The 20,723-nt window shown below is 40.8% G+C and overlaps 2 protein-coding genes across 10 annotated transcripts in view; one reads left to right on the forward strand and one right to left on the reverse strand.

Annotated features, from left to right (window-relative positions):
- Positions 1-203: 203 nt before the first annotated feature.
- On the reverse strand, positions 204-16,092 carry IKZF5 (IKAROS family zinc finger 5). 5 transcript variants are annotated; one of them, XM_027112850.1, is made up of 6 exons: positions 15,962-16,070; positions 14,869-14,967; positions 14,301-14,449; positions 7,047-7,235; positions 4,877-5,059; positions 204-4,275 (listed from the first exon to the last, which is right to left on the reverse strand). In XM_027112850.1, the coding sequence occupies exons 4-6, from the start codon at positions 7,177-7,179 to the stop codon at positions 3,332-3,334; spliced, it is 1,260 nt and encodes a 419-aa protein (XP_026968651.1). In that variant the 5' UTR covers positions 7,180-7,235; positions 14,301-14,449; positions 14,869-14,967; positions 15,962-16,070; the 3' UTR covers positions 204-3,331. The 5 variants fall into 5 exon arrangements, with proteins under 5 accessions (XP_026968651.1, XP_026968650.1, XP_026968652.1 ...); XM_027112849.1 differs by lacking the exon at positions 14,869-14,967 and having other exon boundaries at positions 15,962-16,091; XM_027112851.1 differs by lacking the exons at positions 14,869-14,967; positions 15,962-16,070 and adding an exon at positions 15,687-15,919.
- Positions 16,093-16,213: 121 nt separating this feature from the next.
- The window catches only part of ACADSB (acyl-CoA dehydrogenase short/branched chain), a 43,349-nt gene continuing 38,839 nt past the window's right edge, over positions 16,214-20,723 (forward strand). For 4 of the 5 annotated variants that reach the window (XM_027112842.1, XM_027112844.1, XM_027112848.1 and 1 more), the window contains exon 1: positions 16,215-16,333. In XM_027112842.1, the coding sequence (XP_026968643.1) occupies positions 16,292-16,333 (42 nt within the window). In that variant the 5' untranslated portion in view covers positions 16,215-16,291. Of the gene's footprint in view, positions 16,334-20,723 lie in introns of all 5 variants that reach the window. The other variant, XM_027112847.1, reaches the window with a different exon arrangement.

Consider the following 20,723-nt stretch of genomic DNA (forward strand, 5'->3'; position numbering starts at 1 on the left):
AAAGAGAAGAAATTAGGAAGGAGACAAGATGCTCATTATTGAACTGTTTTTGCTTTTAACTCATGCAACATGTTCTCATGGGTAAGGCACTCTACAAATCCAAACCAAGGTAGCCATAAAATAAAAAAAAATTAACATTTTACACACTGGAAAATTACTTAAAAAACTAATTGGATCCTAGTTTTCAAAAAAGAAAAATCGAGGTCATTAAAAAGTTATTTTTTATTCATATATTACAAAAGCAAAGCTTCATTCACAATATGAACTACATACTAGATAGAGTTATTTCAGCATTAAACTGCTTTCTGGAATCCCTAAACAATAGTGTGTTTTGCAACCATACTCAAGTTTTATGTTTTACATACAAAATACGTTCTTGACATCAAAGTACATATTAACAAAACCAAGTTCTAGAAACCATATACCCTCTAAGACTAATTAATGAAAAGTCCTTAGCAGGGAATTTTTTAAAAAATAATACATCCATTTGATAAATATTTTTGTAGAACTTAAATGAGGTTTATCTCTGAACATTTTTTAGTAATATTCCCTTTGTCAAACAGTTCTGCAGATGAATGGCAAACACTTATTTCTAAAATGAAATAGCACTGGAAAATATCCAGTGAAATTTTTTCAAAGTAAAAGTCTAACCTTTACTTGAATTTCAAGAAGTTGTAGCTACATACTATATTCATAAAATCTGAAATAAAATTACTCCCTGTTAATCTCTTCACAGTTTCTTAAAAAAATATTAGTGGAGATAAAGTATCTACCAACTTTAAAAATCTAAACTTATGTTCACTGAACAAAAATAAATTTAGTTTCAGAACATTGCCTGTTAACAGCAAAGTATTATAAATAGTGCATGTTAAACTTTTCTGAACTCATTTCTATAAAATATTTGATTAAAAATAAAATGGGAGAAACATATTCAATACTTAATAGAAGATACTAACATCTTTCCAATACAGAATTTAACTCACAAAAAATTTAAATAAAATCCTAAATATTTTTAAAAATACAATACTAAAAAAGTTTCTAAGGTAGATCTGCTTCAAAAACTTTAGTGCATTTAGAATTAACTACAGCTTTCAAGCATCGATACCTTTGGAATACAACTGTGCTCTTTAAGTCCTAGGAATTTTAAAATTATACATTCTAGTTTGCAATTGTGAAAAAAAATCTGTTTGAACTAAAATGTACTTTCAAAACATCTCTCTTTAGTTGTCAGAAAAAAAATGTATTTGTCACTATTTGGCCCAGAATATACAGTTAATAGACTGGTTTTAACATGAGGGTTCTTTTTTGTTTAATGAAAACTTTCATTTTCTATTTTGTGGTATTGCTTTTATATGAAGAATAAAATAGAAGAAAAAAACAACCACAAAAGCTTCCAAATGACAGCAACTTGTTTCTGACAATATATACATATGAGGGCCAAGCTACACATTGGGAAATGGCTGCACTAAAAGTGATCTGAGCAGCGAGCGCTCCAAGCAACAGAGCAGAACAGGCTGCAGACTTTACATTCACAAGCCTCAGATTGACAAGATTTGTTTCCAGAAACTCCTTGATGCTGCTTTTTCAACAATGCGATGGAGATTCGTTTAGATTGGATATTAAACCACAGAACTCATTTTAATGGCTTTCTAGCATTTGGAAGGGAGGGCAGAAGATGCATTAACTTGGCACTGGGGGATTTTTGTGGACTTATACCATCAACATTACCCTTTCACTTACTATTAAGTGTAGAAGTCCTTCTTAGTTATAATGCTTAATAGTTAGAATACTTGCTTAAGAAGCCAATTAGTAACTTTCAAGATTTGAACCAAATTAAAAATAAAAATTTTGCAAAGTACACAGAAACCAACAGTTAGTAACAATATATTTTATTGTTTGACCAAGCTGTCCTCAGAATACGCTAGTTATTACACAAAAACAGCCTCCTAGTCAAAACTAATTACTGCGGATTTATACAGCAAGTTTTATTTCTGTAAACAAATTAAGTATCATGTTTAAATTCATTTTTATATCTATTTCCACACTTTTTTTTATCCTCTTCTACTAATGATGATTCAATTCACAGTTTTATATAGTTTTCTTGCTGTACATTAAAGACTGGTAAAACTGCAAATAAGCATTACAACTTGAATTCACAGAAAATATCTTAAATGGCCAATTCTGAAGAGGAGTCCAGAATTCATTTTGGACATATGTTCTCATTTTTGTAAATATCACTTCACCATCACACTTTCCCATGTGTTTCTATACCTACCTTTTCTTGAAAATTATGGGCAATAAATGGATAGAAGGCAGGAAAAGGAAACTTCAGATTTTGGCAGGAAGGACCGCATTTCCTAGGAAAAAGATGGATGACTTCCACTGTACCTCTTTGGTCATCAAAGGAATAGAAGGAATAACAGATCCTCAGTATCGTTATCAACCTCCCGTGTAACATCAGAATGAAGATTTAAATGAACAGTTCAGATTAAAAGGAAAAAAGGCATCTTCATAGATAATCCTCTGATATTTCTAGCGTTCTCATATATTTACCTGTAGTTTTTAAAATAAATTACAAGTATAATAAAAAGAATCCAATGGAAAATTGCTGTGTGTTTAAACTACAAGTTGAATAGGCAGGTATTTTAAATATTAAACTCCATTTTCAATTTAAAGTCTTAAGTTTCATTTCTTTTCAGAACTTTTACCTATTTTTATAACTTTAATTTTAAAAGAATTAAATGTTTTTTATTTTCCCTTATGGAAAAAAGAAAGATTTACTACACTGAAATTGCTTTACTATTATCAGTTGAAATTAAACTACTGATTCAACTAAGCTATGTTTACTAAATAGTTTTTAATTAATGGCAATTTTCAAGGCAATTCCTCCACTAAACATTGAAATAAATTGTAACAGATTTTGTAAGAGAAAGTAATTTACCATTTTGAAATTATGGCAGAAATAACATCTAGCTGCAGTGTAGATGTTGAAATCAAGGGTATCTATCAGCCTTGAAGTTTTTATGGACCATAAATGTGAGAAATTTAAATGACCACTTGTAAGATTATCATTGCACTCCAATTCTCAAATGTCAAAACAGACACCAACGTGTCCAACTGTTCTAATACATAAATGACCCTGATGAGGTTTTTATGGAAGAAAAAAAAATTTTTGTTTCCACTGTCAAATTTATACTCTGTATGTATAAGACTTTAAATTAGCAACACCTTAATAGGGACGACACCCCCTACCCCTCCCCTGCAGAAAACAACAGTAAACTACAAAACACAAAAAGGCAAACCAAGTAAAGCATAACGTGATTGTTTCCCATCAGTGTTGGTTATGTTGCCCTCTTGCAAAATGACAGGCAAAATCATACTTGTTTTTACATTTGCATCCACATATGTTACACTGAAAAGGATTTTCATACCCATGACATCCCATATGAATAGTGTAAAGGATATTGTCGGCAAAGTACATGTCACAGTGCTGGCAGTGGTGTAGAAGCTGAGGGTCCTGGACCGGCAGGGTCGGAGCTGGAGTGCTTGGCTGACTGTTTCCCATGCTGGGAGTACTCGTGTGAGCACTTGGTTCACTGCTCGGACCTGCCACCGGACTATAGTTCCTCTGACTATGTGATGGCCGAGCTTCAGGGCTAGTGGGAGAGGAGCTCTGAGGAATACTGGCTGACACGGCAGAAACTACTGCTTGAGCAGAGGGCTGCTGCATCATGAAAGGCTTCTCATCAGGGCAGGGAACTACATCAGGGGATGCGGGGTTTTGGTTTTCAGGTGGCAAACTGGACAACTGTCCTGCTAGAGTTGACAGCTGGTTTAAAGGGTTGTCAACCATGAGTTCTTGGGGGTCCCTTGGCAGGCCACCAGCTGGTGTGGGTTTTGCCATACTTTCATAGGAGTCAGTCTGGATATTCGGGATTTCATGGGTAAAGTCATTAAGGTAGTCTGGCTTCTGAACCACCATGGAAGGTGGGCTTAAGTTGATTAGTGCTCGTCTGCTATAGCCCAGATTGCTTGTTTTCTTCTGTAAAACCCCCCACATCTTCTTGCTGCTTAAGGAAGACCTAGTACCTTTAATTGGTACCATTTTATGCTTGCGCCTTCGATGATGCGACAGGTTACTTCGATCACTGCAGCGGAAGGAACACAATTCACATTTATATGGTTTTTCTCCTGTATGGGAACGCATATGGGCTTCCAGATGACGCTCATAAGCAGATGCAAATGGACATAAGTGACATCTATGAGGTTTCTCACCTGTTTAAAAAGAAAAATGGGGAGAAACTGCAAGAGTAGCTCATTTATGAAAAATTTCATATTTTGTCCATTCATTAGATTTAGAAATTGATCAAAAAATAAAATGCTTTTCAGAATAACACATTTGCAAAAAAATTATTAAAATTTATTAATAAACCTGCATATAACCACCTTTATACTATACGGACTAGTGGAATGAATCCCTTTCACAGAAGGGATGGCTAAGGTGACATCTGAGGGTTAGCAGTATAGCCTGCAACCGTACAGAAACCTTTTCCCTGGTCTGCAAAGGAAACGTACTTAGTAAGGATAAAGATAAAAACATTTTATCACTTCATGCTGTCTTCAGCATTAACCTGCCCAACCTGAGAAGCAGACAGATGCTGAGATTATTTAGATTCAGAAGGAAGATGGCTAAGGAAGGGGAAGCTGTACAAGGGGCCTCACTTCCTTGGATGCTGCTATTGCTGTGCAAAAATGGAGTCACTTCTCCATTTATTCAAACCTTACATCCACCTTCATTTTCAAACTATCACAACTATTTATATGATAGATCAACCTGCCCGTAAAGAAATGCCCTCTCCAGCCACTTCTCCGTTACCTGTGTGGATTCTAATGTGTTCAATGAGCCGTGCGGTGCCTTTGCTGGCATAGTTGCAGTACCGACACTTGAGCTTCCCATCAAAGGTCCTTTCAAACCCGTCTACTAACATTCCTGAGTTTTCATCCAGGGAAACTTCAACAGATGGGTGATCAAGTCCATTTTGATCACCATCTGTTCCAGCTATAAACAAATATAGCAAAAGAAATTATGCATCTCAGAATCAACTCAACTTAGCAGTTTAGTGTGGAGTGGTAGAAAATCTTTCATAAATTGACAGTTTGCTTAGCACAAAAGTTAAATTCACAAAAATCACAGCCTTTCTGAACTGAGGTTAACTTTATACAAAAGCAGTATTCTATTGGGGGAGTTCAAATTACTAACACATAAATTATATCAGTCCTCAACATACTTTTGAGTAAGGTAACAAGGTATGGTATTTATTTGACAGATAAGGAGACAGAGGGGGGTAAACAGTGATGGCAGTTACACGTTTAAGATTCTAGCCACTTCTACAAATACAATGGGCAGTCATGATCATCTCCCCAAATCCTAATCTATTTAATCTAAAACAATTAATGTTGAGTTTTGCAGTTCCACTCAGCTTACACATATGTTCTAGATTCTGGGTTGCATTTAGGATCTTAAAATTCTAATTAAGCACATATAGGGCAATATTGTATCTGATACCTCTGAATGTTATGATCTGTAAGAATTTCGGAGTTAAGAGATGTTTGGCTGTTTGCTTTTAATCAAACTACTTCTTTGTATAAAGAAACTGAAGGGGCAAGTGCTCATAATCTGGAAAACCAACACACGGGGGACCACAACCCTGCTCTCTTGGATCTCAGTCCAAGAATTGTACACTAAAGTATTAAGAGGGAAATGTTTGTTCCTACAGCTTCACGGGAAAAGCACTTCTACTCCATCTGCAGGAGGTAGCGGTGCAGGTGCAGACAATTCAAGCCCTTTGCTCTGTTTCCTCTTTCCTTCACTAGGAGAAGTGACTTTGCTAGTTGGTGCAAGTCCAACATCCAGCAGGTCCGTTGCATTGGAGGGACAGCAAGGCTCAGTGTCCCCCCTTCTCCCATTGCTTTCCCAAGCCAGTAACTCCTGAAACAGAATATGTATACGAAATCACTTGGGGATTGTATTAAAATACAGCTTCTGATTCAGGAGATTTGGGGTGGCACCTGACGTTTTGCACCTCTCACAAGCTCCCAGGTGATGCCCGGTCTCTGCTGTTGCTGGTCCCTGGATTACAAGGCCCTAGACCACCTAGGTCAAGGGTTAGCAAATTTTTCCTATAAACGTCAGATAGCAAATACTTTAGGCTTTGTGGGCCACATGATCTCTATCCCAGCTACTCAACCCTGCTGTTGTAACTCAAAAACAGCTATAGAAAACAGGTAAGCAAGCATGGCAATGTTTCAATAAGACTTTATTTATGGATGCTAAAGTTGGAATTTCATCTAATTTTCACATCATGACATTATTTTTCTTTTGTTTCCCCCACACCCCAACAATTTAAAAATGTAGAAACCACTCTTAGCTTGCAGGTCGTGTAAAAACAGCAGTCCAGATGGGGCCCACTGCCTGTAGTTTGCTACCTCCTGAGCTAAGTTCACAAATAGATTCCAGTCTTCGTGTAGTAAGCAAACCAGACAGTCTGTCTGTAGGTCAGGTAGAATAGGCTCAAGTAGGTCACTGCTTTCTCTACTCTGATTTCTCCTCCTAGGTGGGTATACATGGTTGGCCTTCTCTTCATTTTTAAGAGAAGAAACAGAAACCCCTATTTTGTCTCAGGTCTAACCCCGATTTCCTAATGGCCAAACCCCTTGTGTAATGAAGCTGGACCCCCTTTTGGTTCCTTGTGTCTGCTGTTAGTTAGCAGAACCGGGAGAATGGGAAGGGAATTTAGAACCCCTAACCTTCCCACAAGACCATAATGCATCTCTGGGCCACAGTAAGCCCTGCTGGAGCTTTACTTTCCCTCAGCAAAAACTTGGCATGTTTAAAGAAGGGGAAAAAAATTGCCCCTATCTTTCTAGGAAAAACGGAATGATCCACATTAGTGAACAGCAGTGGGCTTCATACTACGGGTAATGACACACAAACACTAATATATTTGTAAAAAGTGAATTATTTAATAGTATTAAGATAAGTCTACCTCCCTGAAGAGCCTCTGCTTCTTTGTCCCCACTAACTGATCCAGAAATCATGTTGACATGATGGGTCTGCTGAGTCAGGTATTCCTGGAAATCTTTCACAAAGTCCAAAGGCTCTGGTTTCTTTTCACCCATCTTTGCTTTTTATTTTTTTTAATTTTTTTTTTTTTTTGGTTTACAGTTCGTTATACCTACGGGGGAAAAAATGAAATAATTTTACGTTATTTAGGGAGATACAGTACGTATTAAAACAACAACAGTGACAAAGATTATTATGTGCCAGGCACTACAAAGCCACAGAGAACACAGTCCCCACCTTTAAGTATCTTATAATCTTCCTGATGAACTAAAGAAACACAAAATGGTGAACAATTAATATATTTAATATTTAAATAAACTGGGATTCAAACTTAGTTTTTAGAGGATAGAAAGAAATTACAAAGAGAGGAAAAAAGAGAAAATTCAGAAGAAAGAAACAGGCATATCAGCAGGGATTATCAATGAATGAGACAGCAGAGAAACCAAGTGGCTCAATTGGGGCCGTGGCAGAGCATTTGTGGATGATGGACATGGAGCATACCTGCGTGTCCAATCCGGTCGCTACCAGCCACATGTAGCTACTGAGGGCTTAAATGTCGCTAATACAAATGACTTGAGTTTCTTATTTTATTAATTTAAAAGTGAAATAGCTACACGTGGCTAGTGACTATCATATCGGACAGCAAATGCTCTTAAAACATAGGGTTCACATGAATGAGTACTCTAGAAGTAGGTGATCTACAACAGGGGGTGGCAAACTTTCTGTAAAAGACCACACAGTAAATATTTTAGCCTTTGCAGGTCATGCGGTCTCAGCTGCAACCACTCAACTGTCATTATAGTTAAAAGCAGCCACAGACAATATGTAAAGGAATAAGTGTGACCGTGTTCCAATAAAGCTTTACAAAAACAGGAACAGAGCCAGGTTTGGCCTATGGGCTACAGTTTCCTGACCGCTGCCCTAGAAATCCAAATCACTACCTCTGCCACCACCCATCATCCAACTCATTCTGACAATAAGGAAAAAAAAAAATTTAACAAAAATATCACTGATGCTGATGTACAGAGAATAAGCCTCATGTCAGATTTTGTAGTCATAAGCTAAACTGGTCCTCACATAGGTTTATAGCCCAAATTCGCAAATCAAATAACCAAAAAGTTTTCTAGTAAGAACAAGCTGAGGAAGTCTAGCACCTAGGAGACAACAGGTCTTTTTCTTCCAATAAAAATATATTTATGTAAATGTATATGGTCTTCTTAAATATGCCATATGCTAAAAATTACCTTCCCTAAACCCAACTATTTAATGAGTAATTTACTGTCTAAAAAAGTTCTCATCTTTTTTTTTTTTTTTTTTGTGGTATGCGGGCCTCTCACTGTTGTGGCCTTTCCTGTTGCGGAGCACAGGCTCCGGACGCGCAGGCCCAGCGGCCATGGCTCACGGGCCCAGCCGCTTCGCAGCATGTGGGATCTTCCCGGACTGGGGCAAGAACCCGTGTCCCCTGCATCGGCAGGCGGACTCTCAACCACTGCGCCACCAGGGAAGCCCAAGTTCTCATCTTTAATAGCCAGTAGCAGGCATTTAAAGCTAAAGATTAGTCACTTCTCTGTATATATGCTTAATCTTTTCTCAAAGCATAACATACACACAGAAAAGCACATCAATCCTAAAGGTAGAGCTCGATGAATCATCACAAAATGAACACATCCCTAAAATCAGCACCAATGTCAAGAAACAGAAGGCTACCAGCATCCCAGGAGCCCCCCTGTGCACCCTTCCAGTACTAATCCCCCCCGTGCACCAGCAAGGGCTCCATAACCCTGACTTCTGAAATTGCTGGGCCACCAGGTTTGCATATATTCAGCTTTAGATAATGCCAAATAGTTTTTCAAAGTGACTGTACCAATTTACACTCCCACCAGTGGGGGACAAGAGTTTTGTTGCTACACGTCCTCACCAACACTCAGGTATTTTTTTGCCTTTTTCATTTTAGCCACCCTGGTGGGTGTACAGTGGTATCGCACTGGTTTTTTTTTGTTTTTGTTTTTGTTTTTGTTTTTGTTTTTGCGGTATGCGGGCCTCTCACTGTTGTGGCCTCTCCCGCCGCGGAGCACAGGCTCCGGACGCGCGGGCTCAGCGGCCACGGCTCACGGGCCCAGCCGCTCCGCGGCACGAACCCTTGTCCCCTGCATCGGCAGGCGGACTCCCAACCACTGCACCACCAGGGAAGCCCAATCGCACTGGTTTTAATTTGTATGGCTTGACAATTAATTAAGCTGTGTACTTCAATTACCCACTTAGATAACCTCTATTTCATACCCAGTTAAGTATCTGTTCACGTTCATTTTTCTATTAGGTTGTCCATCTTTTTCTAAGTAATATGTAAGAGTTCATCAAATATTCTGGATATGGGTTCTTTATTAGATATGTATATGTTAAGGACTTCTCCCACTCTGTGGTTGCCTCCTTTTCATTTTAATGGTAACTTTTGATGAACAGACGTTCTTAATATAGTCCAATTTACCCATTTCCCCATCACCACCCTTTACAGTTAGTTGTTGGTGTCCTTGCCTATATTTTACACGCAGATGTTCTCCTGTATTTTCTTCTAAAAATTTTATTTTTTTTTTGACCTTTCATATTTTTATCTGGAATTGAGCTTTGTGTATGGTGAAGTAAGAATCAAAATATATTTTTTCCCCAATGAGACATCCAACTGTCCTAACAACATGCATTTAATAGACCAGTCTTTCTCCACTAGACTCTTTTATCACCTTTCTAATCAGGTGATTATATATGTGATTCTACTTCTGGATTCTCTGTTCTTGAGATTTTATAATTTTATAATTGTTGTCTCCTAGGTGCTAGACTTCCTCAGCTTGTTCTTACTAGAAAACTTTTTGGTTATTTGATTTGCGAATTTGGGCTATAAACCTATGTGAGGACCAGTTTAGTTTATGACTACAAAATCTGACATGAGGCTTATTCTCTGTACATCAGCATCAGTGATATTTTTATTTTTTTTTTTCCTTATTGTCAGACTACCTTGGCTGTGTTGCTACTATAGATCATTGAACTGTGTAACGATCAGTTCCTTATTAGGAACTAATAGGAACTAATTAGGAACTAATAAGGAACACAGGGCTAGTTTTGGTTTCCCTTGTTTACTGGCCCCAGACTGATATATTTTACTTCTGTATTTCTTGTCTTCCTCTCTTCTTATATTTAATTTGTTCTTTACTCTGAACACATTTAGCCAAATAAGAACCTGCAGGTGACCAAATTCTCATTTTTCTTGATGCAACACGTATGAATAGTTCCTTTCCTCCCTTCTTAGAAGATGCCTAGGGGTTTATTATTATTACTATCTCTTTTCACTGTTTTCTAGAAAGTTGAAGCTACTGAAAATCTGTCCTCTGCATCAACAGAATATTATGTTATTAGGTCAAACTTACTAGCTTAAAGACTCTGAACAGGGTCTTCTCTAGCCTTAGTTTCCTACTTTGTAAAATGAGCTAATAATACCAATTTGCAGTGCTGTTTTAAGTTTTACAGATACGTGTAAAGTATCTCGCAAGATGTGTAGTTTATGGCATGTTTTCAGACGACAGCAGCTATTTCTGCAGCCAAAAATGGTTATACCTTGGATTAAGAAATTCCTCACTGTCCCAGATTCCAAGTGTCTTATGTTACCATTGTATATATCTCTTTTAGTTACAATGAAACAAACATGGTATGGTCCACCTTAGTCTCAATTATTCACATATCGCAATTTGCAATTTCCCAAATCAATGTACAATTTCCCCAACTCTTCTTATTTTACTCTTTTAGGCCACCTCTTTAAATCACTTGCTTTAGTCTGGCTCTGCTTTCTCAATCTTAAGGATTACTGCTGGTTTCTGAACAAGTTTGTTTCAGTTGCTTCTTTTCCCATCTTACCTAGCTGACTTGAACTGCTCCTGTTTCCTAAACACTGATTAGTATTCGTTTTATGACTATACTTGATTCTGCCGATTATCTGTCCTTTAAAATTTGCCCTCTGGTTAGGGAGGAAAAAAGTGGGCCAGTCGGCTCCAATGAAAAAGATTACCAAGAATAAGATTTGTGCCCCGGTCCGGGAAGATCCCACATGCCGCGAAGCGGCTGGGTCCGTGAGCCATGGCCGCTGAGCCAGCGCGTCTGGAGCCTGTGATCCGCAACGGGAGAGGCCACAACAGTGAGAGGCCCGCGTACCGGCGGGGGGAGGGGGATAAAATTAAAAAATAATCTATAATAAGATTATATCTCAACAAAACTGAAAAAGAAAACCCATACCTCAAAACATATAGGGATGGGGAGCAATGTAAAAGTATACATAAAAAGGTAAGAAATATAGCAGATAAAGATGAAGAATGAGTTCCGAAAAGACAGAGAAAATAAAGAAGAGAAATGCTTTTTAAAAAAATGATCAAGAAATTTCCAGAATTAAAGATTCCTTTCAATTCAATCTGAAAGGGTTCATAGAGTGCAAAATAGATTAAATAACAATAAATAACACTTAGACACATTATTGTGAAATTTTAAAATCTCAAGGTCAAAGAGAATAATATGAAACTTTCTAGTGAGGAAGAGCAGCCCATCCACATAAGAAAAACAATCAGATATTGAGTATCAAAGGCAACACCGGGTGCAAGGAAACAACAGAGCAATTTACTCCAACTTAGAACTGTTTTCACTTTCTCAAGCTGCTAAAGGCTAGCTTCCAAAAATCTACATCACAATGGAGAAAATTTAGATGCATTCCCTTTAGAATCAAAAAGGCAAGGATGCTTGCATCACTACAGCTATTCAACACAGTACAGCAGCAGGTAAAGACCCCACAATATAAAAAGGAAAAAAGTAATAAAAGGTGTAAGGACAGGGAGATACCTCTCCCCCGCCCCCCAAAAAAGAAAAGAATAAGATGTGGGAAGTTGTTTTCTAAATTGTAAAAGCTGTAAGGCCCTACAGATTGTCTGTGTTCTAATTATAAAACCTATAATTTAGAAAGAAATCCTGGTATTTCATTGCAACTTTGCATCACCTCTTGCCAATCAGTTCACATGAAAACTGATGTTGCCACTGGAAAATATCTGAACATACTTTGATAGGCTTCAATAAGCAAGATCAATCTTACCAAATCCTGATTAGAAAGCATAACACTGCTAAGGTACATGTGATAATGCAGAAAAAAAAGGCACAGGACTGCCATTAAGAAGAAAATGATATTTTTATACATGCATCTCAAGTTTTAAGAACTCAAATAAGCCTAATCACAGAGAACGACTGGCATATTTTGACAGTCTTGGCTATTATCACATTGTCACATTATAAGTTTCACTGTGTTCCCCGCCAAAAATTGCATGCCGATTTTCAATCAAAATGCATGATGGACTTAAAAAAAACAACAATAAAGGATGCCAATGAAAAAAGGGAAGATACATTGTAAACTTGAGAGAAACTCTGTTCTTAAGAATTTTAAATATACTGATATGGTTTATAGTTGTAGACATTCTGCAATGATTTAAAATTTGTCTTTCCATCCCTAAGCATTTTTGTGCCCACTTGACCTACATCACCTCCCCGCCATGCAGCATTATAGGCCCTTGCAGAGCTCAAGTCTGCAGAAGAGATGAGTATGCATGAAAGATGCCTAAATCCGGAGGGACACTATGGTTCAAACCCCAGCTTTCTCCATCTCAAGTCAGTATTTCTAAGCACAATAAATAGAAAAAGAATAATTCTGAAACTACAGAAGACTTCTTGATATCAAAAAAAAAAGTTTTGTATCCAAACCATCTTCCTGTCTTTAATAAAGTAATCATCAGTCTTAGGACCAAATGTTTAATCTAAGAACTCCATAAATTAACTGGTATCTAGAGATACATCTAAGACAGTGATAAATTTTAAACCCTTTATGAATGTAACATAAAAATCTACGTTAGGAATCAGCAAACTATAATGCTCTCATTCCCATACTTTATGATTATCATTTCTTATGATACAGCAAAATTTCTGAGTCCTCCCTGTGATCCCTCTGATTAAAGTTAAGTTGGTATGGTATTCCATGGGGTATAGATACATGTCTATAAAGAAACTGGCTAGAATGCACCTAAATTATTTTTATGCCAATAGCTCTCCCAAACCATCCATTCAAAACTCACAAATAAGGTTCTTAGAAAACAACCAGAGACTACCCATGCTAGCGAAGAAAGAAGCATTTGAGAAATAAGCTTTGATATCCCCAAAGAACAAAGAATACAAAAACTTCTTTATCTTTAAGCAGGTAACAAACTATTCTTGACCTTCCTTGGGTTCTGATATTCAAGTCCTCTGATCTTCAGTCTCATAAAAGGCAAGTTGTCCATCAATACACACACAACCAACTCCTCTTAAGCAGGAGCAAACAATGTAAAACAGAGGCATCATGATGCAAATTAGAAGACAACCACAACTATGAAATAGAGGTGATATAAGAACCAGAAAGGGCTCTTTAACCTACACTCCTCCCAAACTCTAGATTTTGAGAAGAACGTGATTAGGCAATAGTAGGATCTATTTTATCCATCTACCATTTCTGGTAGGGTTATTAAACATAAGGTAACTAACAATTAACTTCCTTATACAGTAACTTAATTTGGGGTTTAGGCAGGCCTACACACATTAAGTGACTGCAGTTCTATTGAATGTGTTTACTTTTTTTTTTTTTGCAGTACGCGGGACTCTCAGTGTTGTGGCCTCTCCCGTTGCGGAGCACAGGTTCCGGATGCGCAGGCTCAGCGGCCATGGCTCACGGGCCCAGCCGCTCCACCGCATGTGGGATCTTCCCGGACCGGGGCACGAACCCGTGTCCCCTGCATCGGCAGGCGGACTCTCAACCATGCGCCACCAGGGAAGCCCCTGAATGTGTTTACTATTATAGCTTAATAATTATGGTCACTGAAAGATTTACTCTGCCATAGAATACGTATCAATGGAGAAGTCTAACAAATGAGGTTTCGTTTGTACAGAGAATAACATGGACTTCAAAAAGAATTAGAACACATTTCCTCTGATTACATAACCATCAAAAAAACAATTCTCTGAAGGCGAAAAGGGACATTATGAGGTGCTGAAAAATCAGAAAACATAATATAAAAGTAAAACTTAAATAAATACAAGCTGGGAAAAATAAAAAAGAGGAGTTACACAATCTAACCTTTTCACCCCAAATCAGTTCCTCCTTTTTCTTGCCACTCCAACATGGATGAAATGTAGAGTAATCGAAATTTACTCTGGAGATACACCAAAGGACTCCAAAAGGCCATGGAGGGAATTTCAACTAAAATTGAAAAGCCATACAGAGGTCTGCAAAGAAAAATACACCACAAATCAAAACCTTTGTAACAAAAAATTAGGATGTACGGGTTTAATAAGCTAACAAAATAACTTGTGCCAATTTTACCACTACCAGAAAAGAAAACTAAGCTAAGAGACAAACAACAAAGCAGCAGGTTCACTTCAGCAAAAGCTCCAAGTAATCACCAAAGAGTAACATGCATCAGTGCGACTATCGTTTTTTTTTCCACTGGTGGATTTCATTTTTTGGCAAAAACGTTACTGTCTTTCCAAATTAAGTTATTAACTTCATTTGTTCGTAGTACACTTCTAAAAGGCTCAGGAGCTCAGGCTTAGTACTGCTGAACAGTTACAATCGCATAAAAACAAGGTACTAGCCTAGCCCCACGGAAACATTTGTGAGAAAAGGTTTAGAAAAGAAAACCCACCAGGCACGCCCAATAACAGCACATCTGATTCCCATCTTTATTATCCTCTCTATCGCAACTCAAAACACTTAGGGTTTTCTTGGGAAACACTTGGGACCCCTGGGGGTAAAAAACACAAAACGTCTCAATTCGCTGCAACAAACTCCCAAACTTGTATTAACCTGTAGCTGTGTTGAATGCACAACATAAATCAAAATTAAACGGGATTTGTAAAATTGTTAGTCCAGACGTTTAAAAAGTTGTTCTAAGGAAGTTGTGTTTCTTCCAAACTGAAGTTCTGTAGAGCTCACAATTTAAAACGGCTTTACTTCTCCCACTTGTCACTCCTCTTCGTGCCTAAACAGCACACTAAGGGGACACTAAATGGGCCACGTGGTTAGTGGCAGCTGGAACCGGTTTAACTTCTATTTAGATTCAATTTACCCAGCACTTACTAGATGCATGGCTTGACTACTCGCACGCTGGACAGTTTATTAAAAGACAAATCCTTCACGAACTTCAACAGTTCTTCGCTGAAAAATCCTCCCCAAACCTCACATCTCCCCAAAATTAGAGTGCACAAGCAGTAGAAACGGATCTAGGAAGGACCACCGTCAGATAAAAGACGGAGGCTTTAAAAAGTCCTCCCAACGAGCAGCCCGGAACTGGCGTCGGGGCAGCATCCTCACCAGGATTCGGAACACCTAGGAGACCCGCACCTCGGCTGATTCCCTGGCCCCAGGACCCGGTGAAGACGCAAACCTCGGGGCGCCCCACCACCACCACGACCACCTGTCAGAGCGAGACAGCTCCCTACCCAGGAGCCGCCAAGCCCCTACCAGACGGCGACGCCACCGCAGGGACCGCTCGCTTCCTCGGGGCTCCCGCGGCTAGACACCGCACCCTCCGCGCTCGGGCCAGGAAGGTCCTGGATCGTGACCCCCGCCGACCAACCGACCACGCCCGCCCCTTCCCTGAGGCTGAGTTCAGGGCGGAGTCAGCCTCTCGCGAACACCCTGCTCTCTCCTCCCGCCGCTCCTTCTTAACCGCTCTCCTCCTTAACCGCTCTCCTGAGCCGTGTCACCGCCGTCCGAGCCGGTAACCAGCTACTTACCTCCTGACAGGCGCACCGAGTAACCCCTACCGCCTTGTTCAACGCCGCTGCTGTCGCCGTCGCCCCCGCCGTCTTCGTCACCGCCGCCATGTTTGTTGTGTCTCCTGTTCCCTTACCGCCCCACGGCCTTTCCTAACTCTCGCGTGAGCAGGGCGAAAGCGGAGAGGGAGCTGTTTGTCTATCTCGGCTTTCCGTAAGGGCTAGGGGGCGGGACAAGGGAGTTTGTGGGCGGGGCTCTGGCTCCACTCGCCCCCAGGCATTGGTGTGCGGCCCGGGGGCTCGCCAGAGCCGCTTCCCGGGATTCTTGACGGAGCTTGTCCTGGGGCGCAGATGGAGGGAGCCACGGTTCGGCTGCTGCGCGGCTGCGCGCTGGTAAGTGCGCTCGCAGCGGGCGTCTTGGGGGCCCCGAATGACCTTGGCCCCGGCAGCGGGGTCTTCCCCTGACGGGACTGGGGCGCCCGGTCCACGTCCCGGGCCCGCGCTTCCCTCCCTCCGCCGGGTCTCTCTCAGACCCCTCACCGCGGGCCGGCCCCGACCCCGACCTCTCTCCAGGCCTCTAGCCGAGCCGGCCTCAGTTTCTGTAAGGAGGGCTGGGAGTGGCAGCTGGTGAGAAGGGGGCTAGGGGCTGGTCTAGAAGCTTCTTTGACGGAGCAATCAGTTTGCATGGAGTCGGAGAGACACAGCTGTAAGATATCTTTTGCAGGCCGTTGGGTCCTGAAAGCTACCGAGTCTTGAATCTTTCGAGGCATTTTGTAGAGATGTCATTTCTCTGATGTCGCTTTTCCCCAATGATTACATTTCCCATTTGTCTTGATTCCTTTCTTCCTAAGTGCTAGACCAGGGTTTCTTAGCTTTGGCACTGTTGACATTTGAGGCCAAATCTCAATTGTGGGAGGCTGTCCTGTGCACTGTAGGATGTTTAGCACCCCGGAGTTGTGACAACCAAAGGCAAAATTGCCCCTGATTGAGTACCGCTGGTGTAGACCTGTACTATTGTGTGCTCCAGAAGGGTGGGAAGAAGGGACCATTCTCCTTACAACCTGGTAAAAAACTCTCAACCTATTTGCTGTACCCAGTTTGTTGACTATACGAATCGATCTTCAAGATTCCAACAGGAGCAGTTGAGATTCTGAGGTGCTGTTTGCCAAAGAGTTTTACAAGCTAAATGGTCAGTAGCTTGCAGAAGGAACTCAAAAGCACAGCTACCACTTAGACCCATTTCAAGAGTTCACCTGTGGTGTAATGAGGCCCTCAGCTAGGGTGATACCACTGACGGTTAACGAGGAAGATACATTAATAGACTTGAGAAGAGCTGCTAATTACCTTGAGATGGAGGAATTAGATGGACTCCACATTTTCTAAATGGAGTGGCTTAGTGGTGGGCAAAGATTGGGATGTCTGGAGGAAACGTAGTTTAGGGGGAACAGAAGGAAAATTAATTAATACTCTTTTAGACTTTAAAAAGTGTCAGTAAAATGTACCCCTGGAGAGTTTTGGAAGCTGGGCAGGAGGAGGATCTGGAGACCAGCAGAAAAATAAGAGCTAGAGAAGTAGGAGACAGGCAAAGCCACAGATGAGGGATGGGGCATGTGAGGGAATGGAAGCACAGGAGGGTACAAGTCAGCCTTTGGAGTACATTACAGACCATTCTGGGTAAATGGTGAAGAAAGGCAAAGCAAAAGGAGAATAAATGTAGGATATCAGAGGAGGCTTTGTGACAAAACATGCTTTATTCAGAATTGGAGCAAAAGAAGTAGAGGGATATTTCAGTCCTTTCTTAAGAGCAAAAGTACAAGCAGAGTTTGTGCCATGTAAAGGAAACAACCCAAGGAAGGCAGAGGCAAGTGTTCTTTGAGAAGTTCAAAATACAGCCCCCTAACCCAGGGTCAGTTTATGGAGATACGGATTGAAAATTGAGGCAGCGCATGAACTTGGTCCATTGAACCATGAAGAACTGCTTGAGGTTCTGGTGCTCCCTTGACTCAGTTTGGTGTTCACCTGGGGGCACTGGAATATGCCACACCTGGTCTGGAGCTCAGGTGTCCTTACTTCTATCTTAACTGTTCTTTCTGCTACCAGCCTGGTTTCCCTGAAAAGGAGGGTGGGTCAAAAATTCCCAGTACCTGGTAAGGTATTGGACCCAAGTTAATTGCACAATTTTAAAAAAAAGTTCATTAATAATCCCACCTTTTAAGATTCCTCTGGAAATAAAGGGAAGTTAGTCTCTGGTTTCGTTTTTGTACACTGGTAGTTTGGGAAGGAGAACTTGCTGACTCGGCTAAGGTCACACGGAAGGCAAACAGGTCTCCTTTATGCTGGTTCCTGGCACTGTACCCTGTCTTGGTTTATTTAGCCTACTCCTGAGGCAGTCTACTCTTCTTCTAGAAGGTGGTGATACTGTTAGGAACTACTAGGGGCTGGAATGAGGAGCCTGAGACTGATGGAAGGGAAAGGTTACCTGTTAGTAGTTTTCGAGAATACCTGAAAACAGAAGCTACTGTTTCGGGAGGAAGCAAGCAGGGATTAGAGAGATTCTGGTGCCAAAGTTTTGGCTTGGGCATATGAAAACAGAAACGATCAAACTCTTTTTTTTGGTTGGGGGGGGTGGGCTGTGTTGGGTCTTCATTGCTGCACGCGGGCTTTCTCTAGTTGCAGCGAGCGGGGGCTACTCTTGGTTGTGGTGCACGATCTTATTGCGGTGACTTCTCTTTTGTGGAGCACGGGATCTAGGCACGCGGACTTCAGTAGTTGTGGCTCGCGGGCTCTAGAACGCAGGCTCAGTAGTTGTGGCTCGCGGGCTCTAGAACGCAGGCTCAGTAGTTGTGGCTCGTGGGCTCTAGAGCGCAGGCTCAGTAGTTGTGGTGCACAGGCTTAGTTGCTCTGCGTCATATGGGATCTTCCTGGACCAGGGCTGAACCCGTGTCCCCTGCATTGGCAGGCGAATTCTTAACCACTGCACCACCAGGGAAGTCCCAGGATCAACTTTTAAAATCTAAAGTCAGGTATGCAGTACTTAAGTCAGATCTTAAAATGGACATCCCAGGTTTAGTCAGAATTCAGTAAAGTGTTGCTTAGTAGAAGACTGGGAGTCCTTGAACTATTAGGGCATAGAGAAATAAGTATTGTGTAATTTACTGAACAAAAACATATAAACCCTGAAGGATAAAACAGCATTAATAAGTATAGGGGAGGAAAACTGTTCCCCTTTTCCCTTCTAGGTTCTTTAGCTGGTCTGATAATTAAATTGGCATGACAGGGCTTCCCTGGTGGCGCAGTGGTTGAGAGTCCGCCTGCTGAGGCAGGGGACATGGGTTCGTGCCCCGGTCTGGGAAGATCCCACATGCCGCAGAGCAGCTGGGCCCGTGAGCCGTGGCCGCTGAGCCTGCGCTTCCGGAGCCTGTGCTCCGCAACGGGAGAGGCCACAACAGTAAGAGGCCCGCATACCGCAAAAAAAAAAAAAAAAAAAAAAAAAATTGGCATGACAGATTAACAGGAGAAAAACAAATTTTGTACTTAAAGGAGCCCATAAAAAATATGAGACTCAAAGAAGTGACCAAAACCTGAAGCTTTTATGCTCTTTAGACAAAGAAACGGTACATTTGTGAAGAATTGACAAGAAAAAGAGGTTTGGGCTTGGGGTAGCTAATTAGTGAAGAAGTAACAAGCTTTGTTTATACAGCCTTCTCTGCCCTGATGAGGATGCCTTCTACCCTCCTGGTACAGGGAGAGTACCTTTCACAGGGGAGATATTTCCTGTTTTCAGGGGGGACAGAGGAGGTCAGTATCCTTCTTGCACTGCTGTTTCTTAAATATCTTTAATTCAAAATGATCAGTGTGGGGACTTCCCTGATGGCGCAGTGTTTAAGAATCCGCCTGCCAATGCCCCGGTCCAGGAAGATCCCACGTGCCACGGAGCAGCTAAGCCGTGCGCCACAACTACTGAGCCTGCGCTCTGGAGCCTACGCGCCACAGCTACCAAAGCCTGCGTGCCTAGAGCCTGTGCTCTGCAACAAGAGAAGCCACCACAATGAGAAGCCCTCACAGGGCAATGAAGAGTAGCCCCTGCCCGCTGCAAGTAGAGAGAAAGCCCGCTCACAGCAACAAAGACCCAACACAGCCAAAAATAAATAAATAATTATTTTTAAAAAATGATCAGTGTGCCAAAGTGGCATATTTAGGGGTGGCATATTCTGCTCCCCTTTATAAGCAAATCCTCATCACACCTCCTCATCATCATTCTTTGCTATAAGGGAAATTTGCCTCGGCATGACTCTGCCTACCTCAGCACCTAAGGCAGTAGGAGAAAGTGTGTCCAGTGTAGTTCTGACATCTACTGATTACACAGTGAGCCATAGCTGTCAAATCTAAATTCTGTGTTAAATGTTGGCCTATTGCAGAACTGTTTATATGCAATGTTAACCCTTACATCCACGGAGCATAAAAGCATCAGAAAATCACTGTTCTCATTTTGCTTAGGTTAATTACCCTAAAGCGGTAACAAGCGATGAGCATAATTAAACACATTGGTGTTTAATCTCCTATTTATTAAAAACTTGACGTGAAGGACCTTCTTTCTACTACTACTTCCTTTTTGGAATACCTCCTAAATATTTGTCTTTTAAACAACCAGTACACAGTATTTAGCATAAGAAATAAAATGTTTATTCATTAATTCTTCTAAATCATTGATATAATTCTCATAAACCATACCAATTCCTATAATTTTAAAGCTACAACATTTGGTTTCTCTAATTTTAAAGGA

This window comes from Aethalodelphis obliquidens, unplaced genomic scaffold (genome assembly GCF_003676395.1).
Source record: "Aethalodelphis obliquidens isolate GAN/ISIS:26980383/991018 unplaced genomic scaffold, ASM367639v1 scaffold11, whole genome shotgun sequence".
Lineage (NCBI taxonomy): Eukaryota > Metazoa > Chordata > Mammalia > Artiodactyla > Delphinidae > Aethalodelphis > Aethalodelphis obliquidens.